At 46.2% G+C, this 13573-nt stretch overlaps 1 protein-coding gene across 1 annotated transcript in view; it reads right to left on the bottom strand.

Moving 5' to 3' along the window:
* The window catches only part of AK7 (adenylate kinase 7), a 49851-nt gene extending 36278 nt beyond the window's left edge, over window positions 1-13573 (bottom strand). The window contains exons 1-3 of the mRNA XM_060181019.1: window positions 13430-13573; window positions 10750-10935; window positions 7779-7887 (exon numbers count right to left, since the gene is read on the bottom strand). Of these exons, the coding sequence (XP_060037002.1) occupies window positions 7779-7887; window positions 10750-10935; window positions 13430-13534 (400 nt within the window). The 5' untranslated portion in view covers window positions 13535-13573. The remainder of the gene's footprint in view (window positions 1-7778; window positions 7888-10749; window positions 10936-13429) is intronic.

Below are 13573 nucleotides of genomic sequence, written 5' to 3'. Positions count from 1 at the left end.
GGACAGAACTGACAGCAGCAGCGGACAGACAGGAGAAGTGCTTGCTCTCTTGCTCTTCTCTCTTCCTCTGTTTTATGATGATGATCATCATCATCATTATGGTCATTATTATGCTCAGCTCTGCTTGATGGTGGGGTGAGGGACTGAAATTGGGACTTTGGAGCCTCTGGCAGGAGAGTCTGCTGGCATAACCATGATGCTCTCTAACCCCACCCTGTTCCCTTCTTCTCAGCAGAGCCCTGGGCCTCAAGTGTTTGTCACTTTTACCACAAGTTTGAGCACTGAGTTTCCTCGAATACTCTCACATGTGATTTCACTAAGACATTTTTAGACCATGTATATATATATAGAACAGGACAGAGAAACTGAGAGGGAGGAGATAGATGATAGACGATAGACAGACACAGCTGCGGCACTGCTGCTTCACTTGTGAACCGTCTCCCCTATTGGCAGGGGCCAGGGACTCGAACCTGGGTCCTTGTGCACTGTAATGTGTGCGATCAACCAGGTGTACTGCCACCTGGCCCCTCACTGAAACACTTTTTATCACATATACTTTTCTAGGAGAAAAAGACCCTAAAGTGAGGTGTGGGTTGTCAGAGGATCTAAGCGGCAGTTGTGACCCCCCCCACACACACACACACAGATTCAGTCTCATGAGCTGACTGGCCCCTTAAGCAAGAGGCAGAAGTAACAAAAGCAGGAAAGCCAAACCGGAAGATGAGAACGTGTTACTGGGTGGAGTCTAAGTGTCTCTGTCCACATCTCAGTACCAAATCCAAATGCTCATTTCAGGTCTAGTTTTATTCTACGCACAAAAGTGCCTCTTAATCCACCACATCAACAAAAGCAAGACCAAAAACCACATGGTCATATCAATAGATGCAGAGAAAGCCTTTGACAAAATACAATATCCCTTTATGATCAAAACACTACAAAAAATGGGAATAGGTGGAAAATTCCTGAAGATAGTGGAGTCTATATATAGCAAACCTACAGCCAACATCATACTCAATGGTGAAAAACTGGAAGCATTTCCCCTCAGATCAGGTACTAGACAGGGCTGCCCACTATCACCATTACTATTCAACATAGTGTTGGAAGTTCTTGCCATAGCAATCAGGCAGCAGCAAGGAATTAAAGGCATACAGATTGGAAGAGAAGAAGTCAAACTCTCCCTATTTGCAGATGACATGATAGTATACATGGAAAAACCTAAGGAATCCAGCAAGAAGCTTTTGGAAATCATCAGGTAATACAGTAAGGTGTCAGGCTATAAAATTAACATTCAAAAGTCAGTGGCATTCCTCTATGCAAACACTAAGTTAGAAGAAACTGAAATCCAGAAATCAGTTCCTTTTTCTATAGCAACAAAAACAATAAAATATCTAGGAGTAAACCTAACCAAAGAAGTGAAAGACCTGTATACTGAAAATTATGAGTCACTACTCAAAGAAACTGAAAAAGACACAAAGAAGTGGAAAGATATTCCATGTTCATGGGTTGGAAGAATTAACATCATCAAAATGACTATATTACCCAGAGCCATCTACAAATTTAATGCTATCCCCATCAAGAACCCAAGCACATTTTTTAGGAGAATAGAAAAAATGCTACAAATGTTTAACTGGAACCAGAAAAGACCTAGAATTGCCAAAACAATCCTGAGAAAAAAGAACAGAACCGGAGACATCACACTCCCAGATCTCAAACTGTATTATAGGGCCATTGTCATCAAAACTGCTTGGTACTGGAACATGAACAGACACACTGACCAGTGGAATAGAATTGAGAGCCCAGAAATGAGGCCCCACACGTATGGACATCTAATCTTTGACAAAGGGGCCCAGACTATTCAATGGGGAAAGCAGAGTCTCTTCAACAAATGGTGTTGGAAACAATGGGTTGAAACATGCAGAAGAATGAAACTGAATCACTGTATTTCACCAAATACAAAAGTAAATTCCAAGTGGATCAAGGACTTGGATGTTAGACCAGAAACTATCAGATACTTAGAGGAAAATATTGGAAGAACTTTTTTCCGCATAAATTTTAAAGACATTTTCAATGAAACGAATCCAATTACAAGGAAGACTAAGGCAAGTACAAACCTATGGGACTACATCAAATTAAAAAGCTTCTTCACAGCAAAAGAAAGCACTACCCAAACCAAGAGACCCCTCACAGAATGGGAGAAGATCTTTACATGCCATACATCAGATAAGAGTTTAATAACCAACATATATAAAGAGCTTGCCAGACTCAACAACAAGACAACAAACAACCCCATCCAAAAATGGGGGGAGGACTTGGACAGAATATTCACCACAGAAGAGATCCAAAAGGCCAAGAAACACATGAAAAAATGCTCTAAGTCTCTGATGGTCAGAGAAATGCAAATAAAGACAACAATGAGATATCACTTCACTCCTGTGAGAATGTCATACATCAGAAAAGGTAACAGCAGCAAATGCTGGAAAGGGTGTGGGTTCAAAGGAACCCTCCTGCACTGCTAGTGGGAATGTCAATGGGTCCAACCTCTGTGGAGAACAGTCTGGAGAACTCTCAGAACGCTAGAAATGGACCTACCCTATGACCCTGCAATTCCCCTCCTGGGGCTATATCCTAAGGAACCCAACACATCCATCCAAAAAGATCTGTGTACACATATGTTCTTGGCAGCACAATTTGTAATAGCCAAAACCTGGAAGCAAACCAGGTGTCCAACAACAGATGAGTGGCTGAGCAGCTAGTTGTGGTATATATACACAATGGAATACTACTCAGCTGTAAAAAATGGTGACTTCACCGTTTTCAGCCGATCTTGGATGGACCTTGAAAAAATCATGTTGAGTGAAATAAGTCAGAAACAGAAGGATGAATATGGGATGATCTCACTCTCAGGCTGAAGTTGAAAAACAAGATTAGAAAAGAAAACACAAGTCGAACCTGAAATGGAATTGGAGTATTACACCAAAGTAAAAGACTCTGGGGTGGATGGGTGGGTGGGGAGAATACAGGTCCATGAAAGATGATGAATGACATAGTGGGGGTTGTATTGTTAAATGGGAATCTGGGGAATGTTATGCATGTACAAATTATTGTATTTACTGTTGAATGTAAAACATTAATTCCCCAATAAAGAAATAAATTATAAAAAATAAAAAATAAAAAATGCCTCTTAGATTCAAGTTTGCAGCCCCCCCCCCAACACCCCCACGCACACCCCCCTTCTGCCCTGCTGTGCTTCAGATTGGCCTGTGCTGTGAGGACCTGGCTCACCTGGCAGTCCTCTAACTGGGTGACCCTTCTGTATTTGGCAACATCTTCCTGGGTCGAAAATGACCTGCTGTTCTCGCAGGAATAGGCACAATGTCACCCAAATATGCAAATGTTTCCCTCATCCTCCCCCTCGTGTTATGGTGTTTTCCCTATGCCACCTTTGCTTTCCCTTGACACTACCCATGAAAGGCAAGGTTAAGGAACATTCTTTAGTAAAAACACCAAAGGGCCAATGAAGTAGCACAGTGGTTCTTCAGAAGACTTTCATGCCTGAGGCTCGGACGTCCCAGGTTTGATCCCCAGCACCACCATAAGGCAGAGCTCAGCAGTGCTGTGTTAAAAAATACTACTATGGGAGCTAGGCAGTAGTGCACTGGGTTAAGCACACATAGTGTGAAGTGCAAGTGTGGGGTTGGAGGGGGGCCCCAAATATTGAGAGCAGCTGTGGACCCGAGGCCAATTGTTCCTTGTTTTGTGTGGATGTTTCCACCTGTGCCCACCCTGTGATAACTATAAGAAGGTGGGACGAGAAGTGATGGGGTCGCAGACTCTTCCTTTGCTTGCAAGGGTGTCAGCGGCCCAAGCTTAAGCTTGATAATAAAGGCTCTTGCTATTGCATGTGATTCTGGTCTTCTTTGCATGAGATCGGGACTCGAACTTCTGGGCATAACACAAGGACCCGTGCAAGGATCCAGGTTCAAACCCCCAGCTCCCTACCTGCAGTGGGGTTGCTTCACAAGCGGTGGAACAGGTCTGCAGGTATCTAACTTTCTCTCTCCCTCTCTGTCTTCCCCTCCTTTCTCAATTTCTCTCTGTCGTATCCCACAACAATAACAACAATAACAACAGCAGTAACAACACGGGGGAAAAAAAGATGGTCTCCAGGAGCAGTGGATTTGTAGTGCAGACACTGAGCCTCAGAGATAACCCTGGAGGCGAAAAACAGAAAAAAAAAACCCTAATAATAATAATAATAATAATAATAAAATACAAACACTAGAAAAAGTTTGATGAAACATTACTACAAAATATTGCATATTATAAGTGAGCAAGCCGTGGGCACTTCTTACACCATCTGTCTTGTCCCCAATTTTGTTTTTACTTTTTTCTTTTTTCCCCTTTTGTTGCCATTGTTGTTTATCATTGTTGTTGTTACTGCTGTCCTTGTAGGACAGAGAGAAATTGAGAAAGGAGGGGAAGACAGAGAGGGGGAGAGACAGATAGACACCTGAAGACCTGTTTAACTGCTTTTGAAGCAACCCCCCCCCCACCCCTGCAGGTGGGGAACCGGGGGCTTGAGCAGGGATCTTTATGCTGGTCCTTGCACTTCGCGCCATGTGTGCTTAACCCGCTGTGCTGCCACCCAATTTTAAAGGTGTTAGACCGAACCCTGTCACAGAGGACTCTGGAAAAGGGCAAGTCTAGGAGCCCATCATGCAGACCTCCGAGAACAGGACCTGGTTAGTGGTGTTAGCTCAGGTTTCCAAGGGTCAGACCTCCGGGGTTGGGTGGTTCATTCTGTGTGCCAGCAGCCCACTACCGGCCACGGGCCCTTTACAAACCCCAAGCTCCAGCCTGAGATCCTCTACAAGATGGACAACTTCTGGGCTGATAGCGTAACAGTTACAGATTGGGTGGTCGGAAAAGCCATGATGTATTTTTTTCTGTGAATTTCTATGCCTAAATACATCATGGCTTTTCCAACAACCCAATCAAAGACTAGGCCCAAAATATGACAAAACAGGCACCCCTCAAGGTGAGCTGTTGTGCCAGGCTCCGAAAATGTGATTCACAGGAGACAGAAAGAGCTTCCCAGAAAAGAGACAGGCCGGAGGAGCAGCTCAGCGGCTCACTCGCCCCGGGCATGCAAGTCCTGAGCTCCAGCAGCCGAACCATGCAGCTGGCTGCTTCTGTCTAGGTTTCATCTCATGAAAACTTTTTAATCTTAATAATAATGTGAGTATACATCATCTAGAGAAAAAAAATCAGTTTTCAAAGCCTGGCAGCAAAGAACTCTGTAAACATTAGCTCTCTTGAATATTTATTGCAGGTGGTGCAATTATTTCAGAAGACACAAACATCCGTCATCTGCAAACACTTGCAAAGGGAGGCAGCGCAGATGCAGAAGCTGACACAACGGTTGGGCTTTTGATGTATGTCTCACTGAGTGGAAGGCAGGCACAAGGCTATGAATGAGAAGTCGCACTCTCCAGTTCAGGGAGAATCCCTCATGCACAGACAGTGCTCTGCCGTCTTTGTTTGCCTGAATGCACACTCCTGAGGCCTATCTCTCACTCTCTCTTTCTTCTCCTATTCTCCCTTTCTTCCTCACCCCCCTTTTCTTCCTCCTTTCCTTACTTCCATCTTTTCCTCTTTCCCAGCGAATGAAGACAGGACCTAACACATTTGATGCCGCTGAGCAGTCTCCCGGCCTATGTTCCATTCTCTATACTTCTGAGAGACAGAAGGGAGGGAGAGCTGAGGGAGGTGGCATAATGTCTATGAAAATAGACTATCATGCCTGAGACTTTAAGGTCCCAGGTTCAATCCCCATGATCACCATAAGCCAGAGTTGAGCGGGGCTCTGGCGGAGGCGAGGAGAGAATGAACAAAGCCTACCTCCCTATCTCTGCTGCTCCTATGTGGTGCCAGGAACATAGTCCAGAGCCTCACCCGTGATAAGGCATGTGCGCCACCCACTGAACTACCTACCTCCCAGCCCCCTCCTTCCCACTTATTTGAATTCAAACCAGAATACAGCTCTACTGTTGGTCTTATCAAGGATGGCAAAGTGCTGCCTGCTTTATTTACTAGCTTTTTCCCTTTATGGAAAAGTTTGCTGGCCCTGATCTAATGGGCCTAAAATGAAAACATCGATATTGATGGATAGAACAGCACTGAAATAAAGGTGCTTTGGGCTGGGAGACAACATCAAGTTTCTGCAAAAGACTTTCCTGCTTGAGGCTCTAAGGTCCTAGGTTTGAGGCCCAGAACCACCATCAGTCAGAGCTGAGCAAGGCTCTGAAGATAAAACAAAGCATGCAAGACAAAAACAAAACATAAAAACAGGCATAACTGCAATGGTACCCCCTCAGCCCAATGGACCCTTCTGAGAAACACTTCCAGCTGGAATCAAGTTCTCTTTCTTTCTTTCTTTCTTTCTTTCTTTCTTTCTTCCTTCCTACCTTCCTTCCTTTCTTTCTTTTTTTTTTTTTTACCAGAGCCCTGCTCAGCTTCGGCTTATGGTGGTGTGGGGGACTGAACTTGGGTGCCTCCGGCATGAGAGTCTCCTTGCATAACCACTATGCTATCTAGATGCACCCTTCAAATTTTCTTCAATATTGATCAGAGCTCTGGCCATTGTTGGGAGCTCAGGCATAAAAATTAGTTTGCTCTTCCTTTTCTCCTTCCTACCATTCTTCCTTCTTTCTCTTCCAGAGCACCACTCAGTTCTAGCTTATAGTGGTGTAGGGGATCAAACCTGGGACTTCAGAGTCTCAGGCATGAAAGTCCTTACGCATAACCATTATGCTATCTCTTTGCCTGAAATTAACACACTATAAAAGCAATCTTTTTCTTTTCGTTTTTAGCAGAGCACTGCTCAACTCTGGCTTAAGATGGTGAAGAGGGATTGAACCTGGGACCTTGGAGCCTCAAGCATGAGAGCCTTTTTGCATAAACATTATACTATCTCCCAGGCCCCTCTGGCCATGATTGGTGCCTGGGATCAAATCTGGGCCCACCTGTCCACAAGTCCTGTGAAGTATTACTGTGCACTCTCCCTAGCCCTCCTACACACTTGAGATTTTAATTAATTAATCAATTAGTTAATTAATTAGACAGAGACAGCCAACAACTGAGAGGGAAGGGGAGTCAGGGAGGGAGAATGACAGAGAGACACCTACAACCCTGCTTTACCACTCGCAAAGTTTTCCCTCTGCAGGTGGGGAGCAGGGGTTTGAACCTGGGTCCTTGCGCATTGTAGCACGTGCGCACAACCAGGTGCACCACCTCCTGGTCCCCACTTGAAATTCTTTTTTTTTTTTTAAAGATTTTAAAATATTTTTCTATTACTTATTTTCCCTTTTGTTGCCCTTGTTGTTTTATTGTTGTAGTTACTGATGTCGTCGTTGTTGGATAGGGCAGAGAGAAATGGAGAGAGGAGGGGAAGACAGAGAGGAGGAGAGAAAGACAGACACCTGCAGATCTGCTTCACCGCCTGTGAAGTGACTCCCCTGCAGGTGGGGAGCCCGGGCTCCAAGCGGGATCCTTACCCGGCTTCTTGCTCTTTGCGCCACTTGCGCTTAACCCGCTGTGCTACCGCCCAACTCCCCCCACTTGAAATTCTTAACTGGCCTCGGTTTTTCTCTTAGCACCAGCCCAGGTATATCTGTCAGTCTAGCTGCATCTGGTGCGTTCGGGGTGGGGTGCTCGCTGCCCAGCGCCCGCTGGGCGACCGCGGGCAGAGAAGCCTGCAGAGAGCGCGCCGCACTGACCAGAGACGGCCCAGATGGCCTCCTCCACCTGCGCGGGGCTCTCGGTGATGTTGTAGACGACCGCGTCGCACTCCAGCAGACGCATGAGCAGATCCTCTCGGCTGATGGCCTGAAAGGGAACCCACAGTCACAGGACGCAAGAGACTTGAGCATCACCCTCATAATCAGCTGGGGTGACAGCTTCCAGATGACACACGCTGCATCCCAGAGTCCGGCTGGGGACACCTGCAGAAGGATGTCTACTTAAAATCAAAGCTTGGCTCTCTCTGTGTGTCGGTTTTCAAACCACGAAGATATTTGTGAAAATAGCGAGGAGGGTGTCGGGCAGTAGTGCAGCGGGTTAAGCGCACGTGGTTCGAAGCGGAAGGACCGGCATAAGGATCCAAGGATCCAAGTTCGAGCCCCCGGCTCCCCACCTGCAGGGGGGTCGCTTCACAAGGGTGAGGCAGGTCTGCAGGTGTGTCTTTCTCTCCCTCTCTGTCTTCCCCTCCTCTCTCCATTTCTCTCTGTCCTATCTAATAACGACAACATCAATAACAACAATAATAGCTACAACAACAATTAAAAAAAAGTGCAACAAAAGGAAAAATAAATATTATTTAAAAAGTAGTGAGGAACAGATGAGTGACAAATCCCATAAGGGTCGCAGGTACTATTGCGGCATGCCATTTAGACCCGGGCTCACAAGGGAAGGAGGGGGGGGGGTTGTGAGGCACTTAAAACACACTTCAGCTGAGTGAGAGCTTTGTGTCCTCTAGTTTTTTATTCTTTCTTTTTCTTTCTTTCTACCAGAGCACTGCTCAGCTCTGGTTAATGGCGGTGCGGGGGATTAAACCTGGGACTTTGGAGCCTCATGCATGAGAGTTTGTTTGCATCACCATTGTGCTATCTACCCTCTGCCCTTTCTTTCTTTTTACCAGAGCACTGCTCAGCTCTTGTTTATGAAAGTGTGAGGGACTGAACCTGGGACTTCAGAGCCCCAGGCAGGAGAAACTCTTTGCATAACCATTATGTTATCTTCCCCCACCCTTGAGCAAACTGTGTATCTTGAATTACTTAGAAGAGGAGGGATTAATGTGGGTTGTGTTTGAATCCTTAAAATGGATCAATCCATTCCTTTTCTAGATGAAAGGTAACTTATTGCAGCTAACACCTGGGGACATTTTTGAAAATAGAAATTTATAATGGTTAAAAATACAAAATTCCCGGGCAGGGGTAGATAGCATAATGGTTATGCAAAGAGACTCTCATGTCTGAGGCTTCAAATCCTCAGGTTCAATCCCCTGCACCACCATAAACCAGAGCTGATCAGTGCTCTGGTAAAAAAAAACAACAAAAAACAAAGTTCCTACATTCGAGAAAATTAGCTTTGCTGATCATTTAGTTTTAGTTATTCCTTGCTGTGTAGACAGAACTCCACCTCCCAAGACTGGGTATTTTAAAATCATGCCTAGAAAAATATGTATTTATTGGGGCCAAGCAGTGGTGTGCCAGGTGGAGCACACAAGTCTCCACGAACAAGGACCGGGGTTGAGACTGTCAGTCCCCACCTGCAGGGGGAAGCTTCATGAGCAGTGAGGCAATGCTGCAGGTGGCTCTCTCTCCCCATGTCTCTCTGCCCACCATTCCTTTTCCATTTCTCTGTCCCTATCAAACATTAAAAAAAAAAAAAGTAAAAGAAAATGGCTGCTGGGAGGAGTGGATTTATAGTGCCGGCACTGAACCCCCACAATTACTCTGGTAGGAAAAATATACTTTGGTCAAAGATGGTCCCTCCCTCCCTTCCTTCTTGTGATATATATATATATATATATATTAATCAGAGCACTGCTCAGCTCTGGTTTTTTGTTCTTTTTTATAATATATTTTAAAATTTATTATCTTTATTTATTGGATGGAGACAGTTGGAAATGAAGAAGGGGGAGATAGAGAGGGAGAGAGACAGAGACACACCTGCAGCCCTGCTTCACTACTTGCAAAGCTTTCCCCTTGCAGGTGGGGACCAGGGGCTCGAACCTAGATTCTTGCGCACTATAGCACGTGTGTTCAACCAGGCTTGCCATCACTCGGCCCCTCAGCTCTGGTTTCTGGTGGTGCAGGGGACTGAACCTGGGACTTTGGAACTTCTGGCTTGAGAGTCTGTTTGCATAACCATTATGCTACCTACCCTTGCCCCTTGTGATAACTTTTTCTTTCTATCTGAGAGAGCGAGCGCTGAAGAGTGGGTAGCACAGTGTCAGAGCTTCTCCTCTGGTTTGGTAACTGCAGCCAGGGCTTGAGCCCTTGTGTCACACATGGCAGGCTAAAGCCCTGCCCAGTGCACTGTCTCTAGTCCCAACTTTATTTCTTCCCATACAACATGGAGAACAAAGAGAAGCACAGGAGAAACCCTTCCCTTATGAAAGCAGAGGATTTTGGAGACCCAGGCACGAAAACCGTTTCTTTATTTTCACCACTCACCCTTCCCCCCAGCTAATTTAAATACTTGGCTTCAGGGAAGTGGAGATGGGAACAGGTGGCCATGCACTCAGTTGAGAGCATATGTCATCATGACAAAAGGCCCCCCAGTTCAAGCCCCCTCCCGGTTCCCACCTGCAGGGGGGATGCTTTTCCGGTGGTGAAGCAAGTCTGCAGATGCCTCTCTTTCTCTCTCTCTGTCTCCCCTTCCTCTCAAGCTCTTTCTGTCCTATCAATTGAAAGGGCAGCGGTGGATTCATCATACAGGCACAAAGCGCCAGCAATTATACTGGCAGCAATAAAAATAAACAAGTAAGTAAATAACAATGGAAACAAGTCTGTTAATTTCCATCCTAGGATGGAGACTGTTACAGGCCCAAACTGTATCTCACAGCTCCAATCCCCATTCCATGTTGAGAAGGAAGGAAGTTCAGAAAACAACAGACCAAGCGAGGGCGCTGGAGCTAAAAGTGGCTTTTCCCCTTTGTATCTGCAAAAAGCCACCTGGACCTACATAGTACGTCTCCAGGGCGAACTCGGGCTGGGGGTTGTCGAGACCGGACACTGTGCCCACAATCTGGAAAGTTCCTTCCTTCAGCTTGGCAGCTGAGGTCTCTGGGATGGCTGACTTTTCATCTTCTTCCTCCTCCTCTTCTGTGATTTCTTCCAGGGAAGCCCCAACTACACAACTAGATAGAAACTGCAAGAAAAGAGATTTTTAAAAATAGAATATATTTATTTATTTATATATTTTTTTCTTAGAGCCCTTCTCAGCTCTGCCTTATGCTAGTACGGGGATGATGCTGGGACCTCAGAGCCTTTTTTTTTTTTAATTAAAAAAATATTTTCCTTTTTGTTGCTTGTAGTAGTTAGTGTTGTTGTAGTAGTTATTGGTTTTGTATTGTAGTAGTTATTATTATTGTTGTTATTGATGTCGTTGTTGTTGAATAGGACAGAGAAAAATGGAGAGAGGAAGGGAAGACAGAGAGAGGGAAAGATAGACACCTGCATAACTGCTTCACCACCTGTGAAGTAACTCCCCAGCAGGTGGGGAGCCAGGGGCTCGAACCCAGAGTCTTAGGCATGAAAGTCTTCTTTGCAGGGGGAAGGGTATGTTATGCACAATGGTTATGCAAACAGACTCTCATACCTGAGGCTCCGAAGCCCCAGGTTTAACCCTCTGCACCAGTAGAGACTAGCACTTATCACTGCTCTGGTAAAAAGTAAAGTAAATAAAAGTATTCTTCGCAGAATCATTATGATGTCACCCACACTTTCTTTCTTTCTTTCTTTCTTAAATATTTATTTATTTAGCACAAAACATAAGAACAGGCATAAGGATCCCGGTTTGAGCCCTGGGCTCCCCACCTGCAGAGGAGTCCCTTCACAAGCCGTGAAGCAGGTCTGCAGGTGTCTGTCTTTCTGTCTTACTCTCCCCCTCTCTGCCTTCCCCTCCTCTCTCCATTTCTCTCTGTCCTATCCAACAATGACAGCAATAATAACAACAATAATAACCACAACAACAATAAAAAAACAAGGGCAGGCACTAAGCCCCGGCAAGAACTGTGGAGGCAAAAAAAAAAAAATCCAGCAGATGCAGTGCGATCTCACATGGTTTCCAGACACCCTCCGTGGATCTTTATAAAGGGCCGGCAGCAGGAGAGAGCTCACCCAGTAGGTGCCTGTGCTCCTGAGCACACAAGTCAGGGCCAGCACCCAGGAACACGTGGACAGTGATGAAGCAACAGAGGCTAGGGGGTGTGTCTGAATGCTGCTGTGGCTTGTGCTCTCTCTCTCTCTCTCTCCATCTCATATGAAATATTTTTTTTAATCTTCTTTTAAGGTGGGGGAGAGGGGCAGGGATAGATAGCACAATGGTTATGAATAGAGACTCTCATGCCTGACGCTCCAAAGTCCCAGATTCAATCCCCTCAGCACCATAAACCAGAGCTGAGCGGTGCTCTGTTGAAAAAAGAAAAGAGGGAGTCGGGTGTTAGCGCAGCAGGTTTAGCGCAGGTGGCATGAAACACAAGGACCAGATCCCTGTTCGAGCACCCAGCTCCCCACCTGCAGGGGAGTCGCTTCACAGGCAGTGAAGCAGGTCTGCAGGTGTCTATCTTTCTCTCCCCATCTGTCTTCCCGTCCTCTCTAGATTTTTCTCTGTCCTATCCAACAATGACGACATCAATATCAACAATAATAACTACAACAATAAAACAAGGGCAACAAAAGGGAATCAATAAATAAAAACTTTTATATTTATTTATTCCCTTTTGTTGCCCTTGTTTTATTGTTGTTGATATTGATGTCATGGTTGTTGGATGGGACAGAGAGAAATGGAGAGAGGAGGGGAAGACAGAGAGGGAGAGAAAGACAGACACCTGCAGACCTGCTTCACTGCCTGTTAAGCGACTCCCCTGCAGTTGGGGAGCCGGGGGCTGGAACAGGGATCCTTATGCCGGTCCTTGAGCTTTGCGCCATGTGCGCTTAACCCACTGAACTACCGCCCGATCCCTCCTGCTGGAATTTTTTGAGGAGAGAGAAGAGACACCAGAGCACTGATTCACCATTTAAGGAGCTTTGATTGGTGCCCTGCTTGGTGCTATGTGGTGTCTGGGCCTCCGTCCAGTCCTCATGTGTGATCAGGTGTGCATTCTGCAGTGGTGACGAAAATTAAAACAATCTGTGGGCCCTAAAAGTCCTGTGTGGGTCAGGACTGCAGCCACCAAGTGACTTTGGGGTCCCCTCTTCAATGCCACTCTGTCCTCTCAGATTTTCGTAACTTGCCTTTTTAAAAATGATGTTTTTATTTGATTTATTTTATGAGAATGAGAGAGACCAGAGCTGAGTCACCCCTCCAGAGTCACCTCTCCAGCCCCAGACCTTTTCTCTCCGCTGTGCTTTGGGGGAACTAATTCCTTTTGCGTGGTCCTCTCCTTGGGTGTCCTATTTAGATGCCACCGACCTTTCTCCCTCCCTCCTTTGGAGGTGGGTGACCCGGGCTCTGTCCAGGCCCTGTCCCCCTCGCTCTGCAACCCAGGGCAGGACTTGCTCCTTCTGAGCCTCGGTTTCCCTGTCGTTTACAGGGAAGGACCTGGGCTGGGTGCAGACAGGGTGCAGGAGGAGGGGCCCCTCTGTGGGGATCCAGGCTCAGGCCCAGGGTGCGGTGTGGGGGAGGCTGATCCTCCTCTCACCTTCCCGATGTTTCGGCTGCTGTACGAGTCGAGCAGGTTTAGAAACACCCTCTGGATCCGAAGAACCTTGTCCCTCCGAGTGGCAACGTCCTCCTCATCAGCCATGGTGGGAGCCGCGTTGGTTGCCAAGGAGAAAGCGTCCCT

This window comes from Erinaceus europaeus, chromosome 22 (genome assembly GCF_950295315.1).
Source record: "Erinaceus europaeus chromosome 22, mEriEur2.1, whole genome shotgun sequence".
NCBI classification, from domain to species: Eukaryota; Metazoa; Chordata; class Mammalia; order Eulipotyphla; family Erinaceidae; genus Erinaceus; species Erinaceus europaeus.
This window is presented reverse-complemented; position numbering and strand designations above follow the sequence as displayed.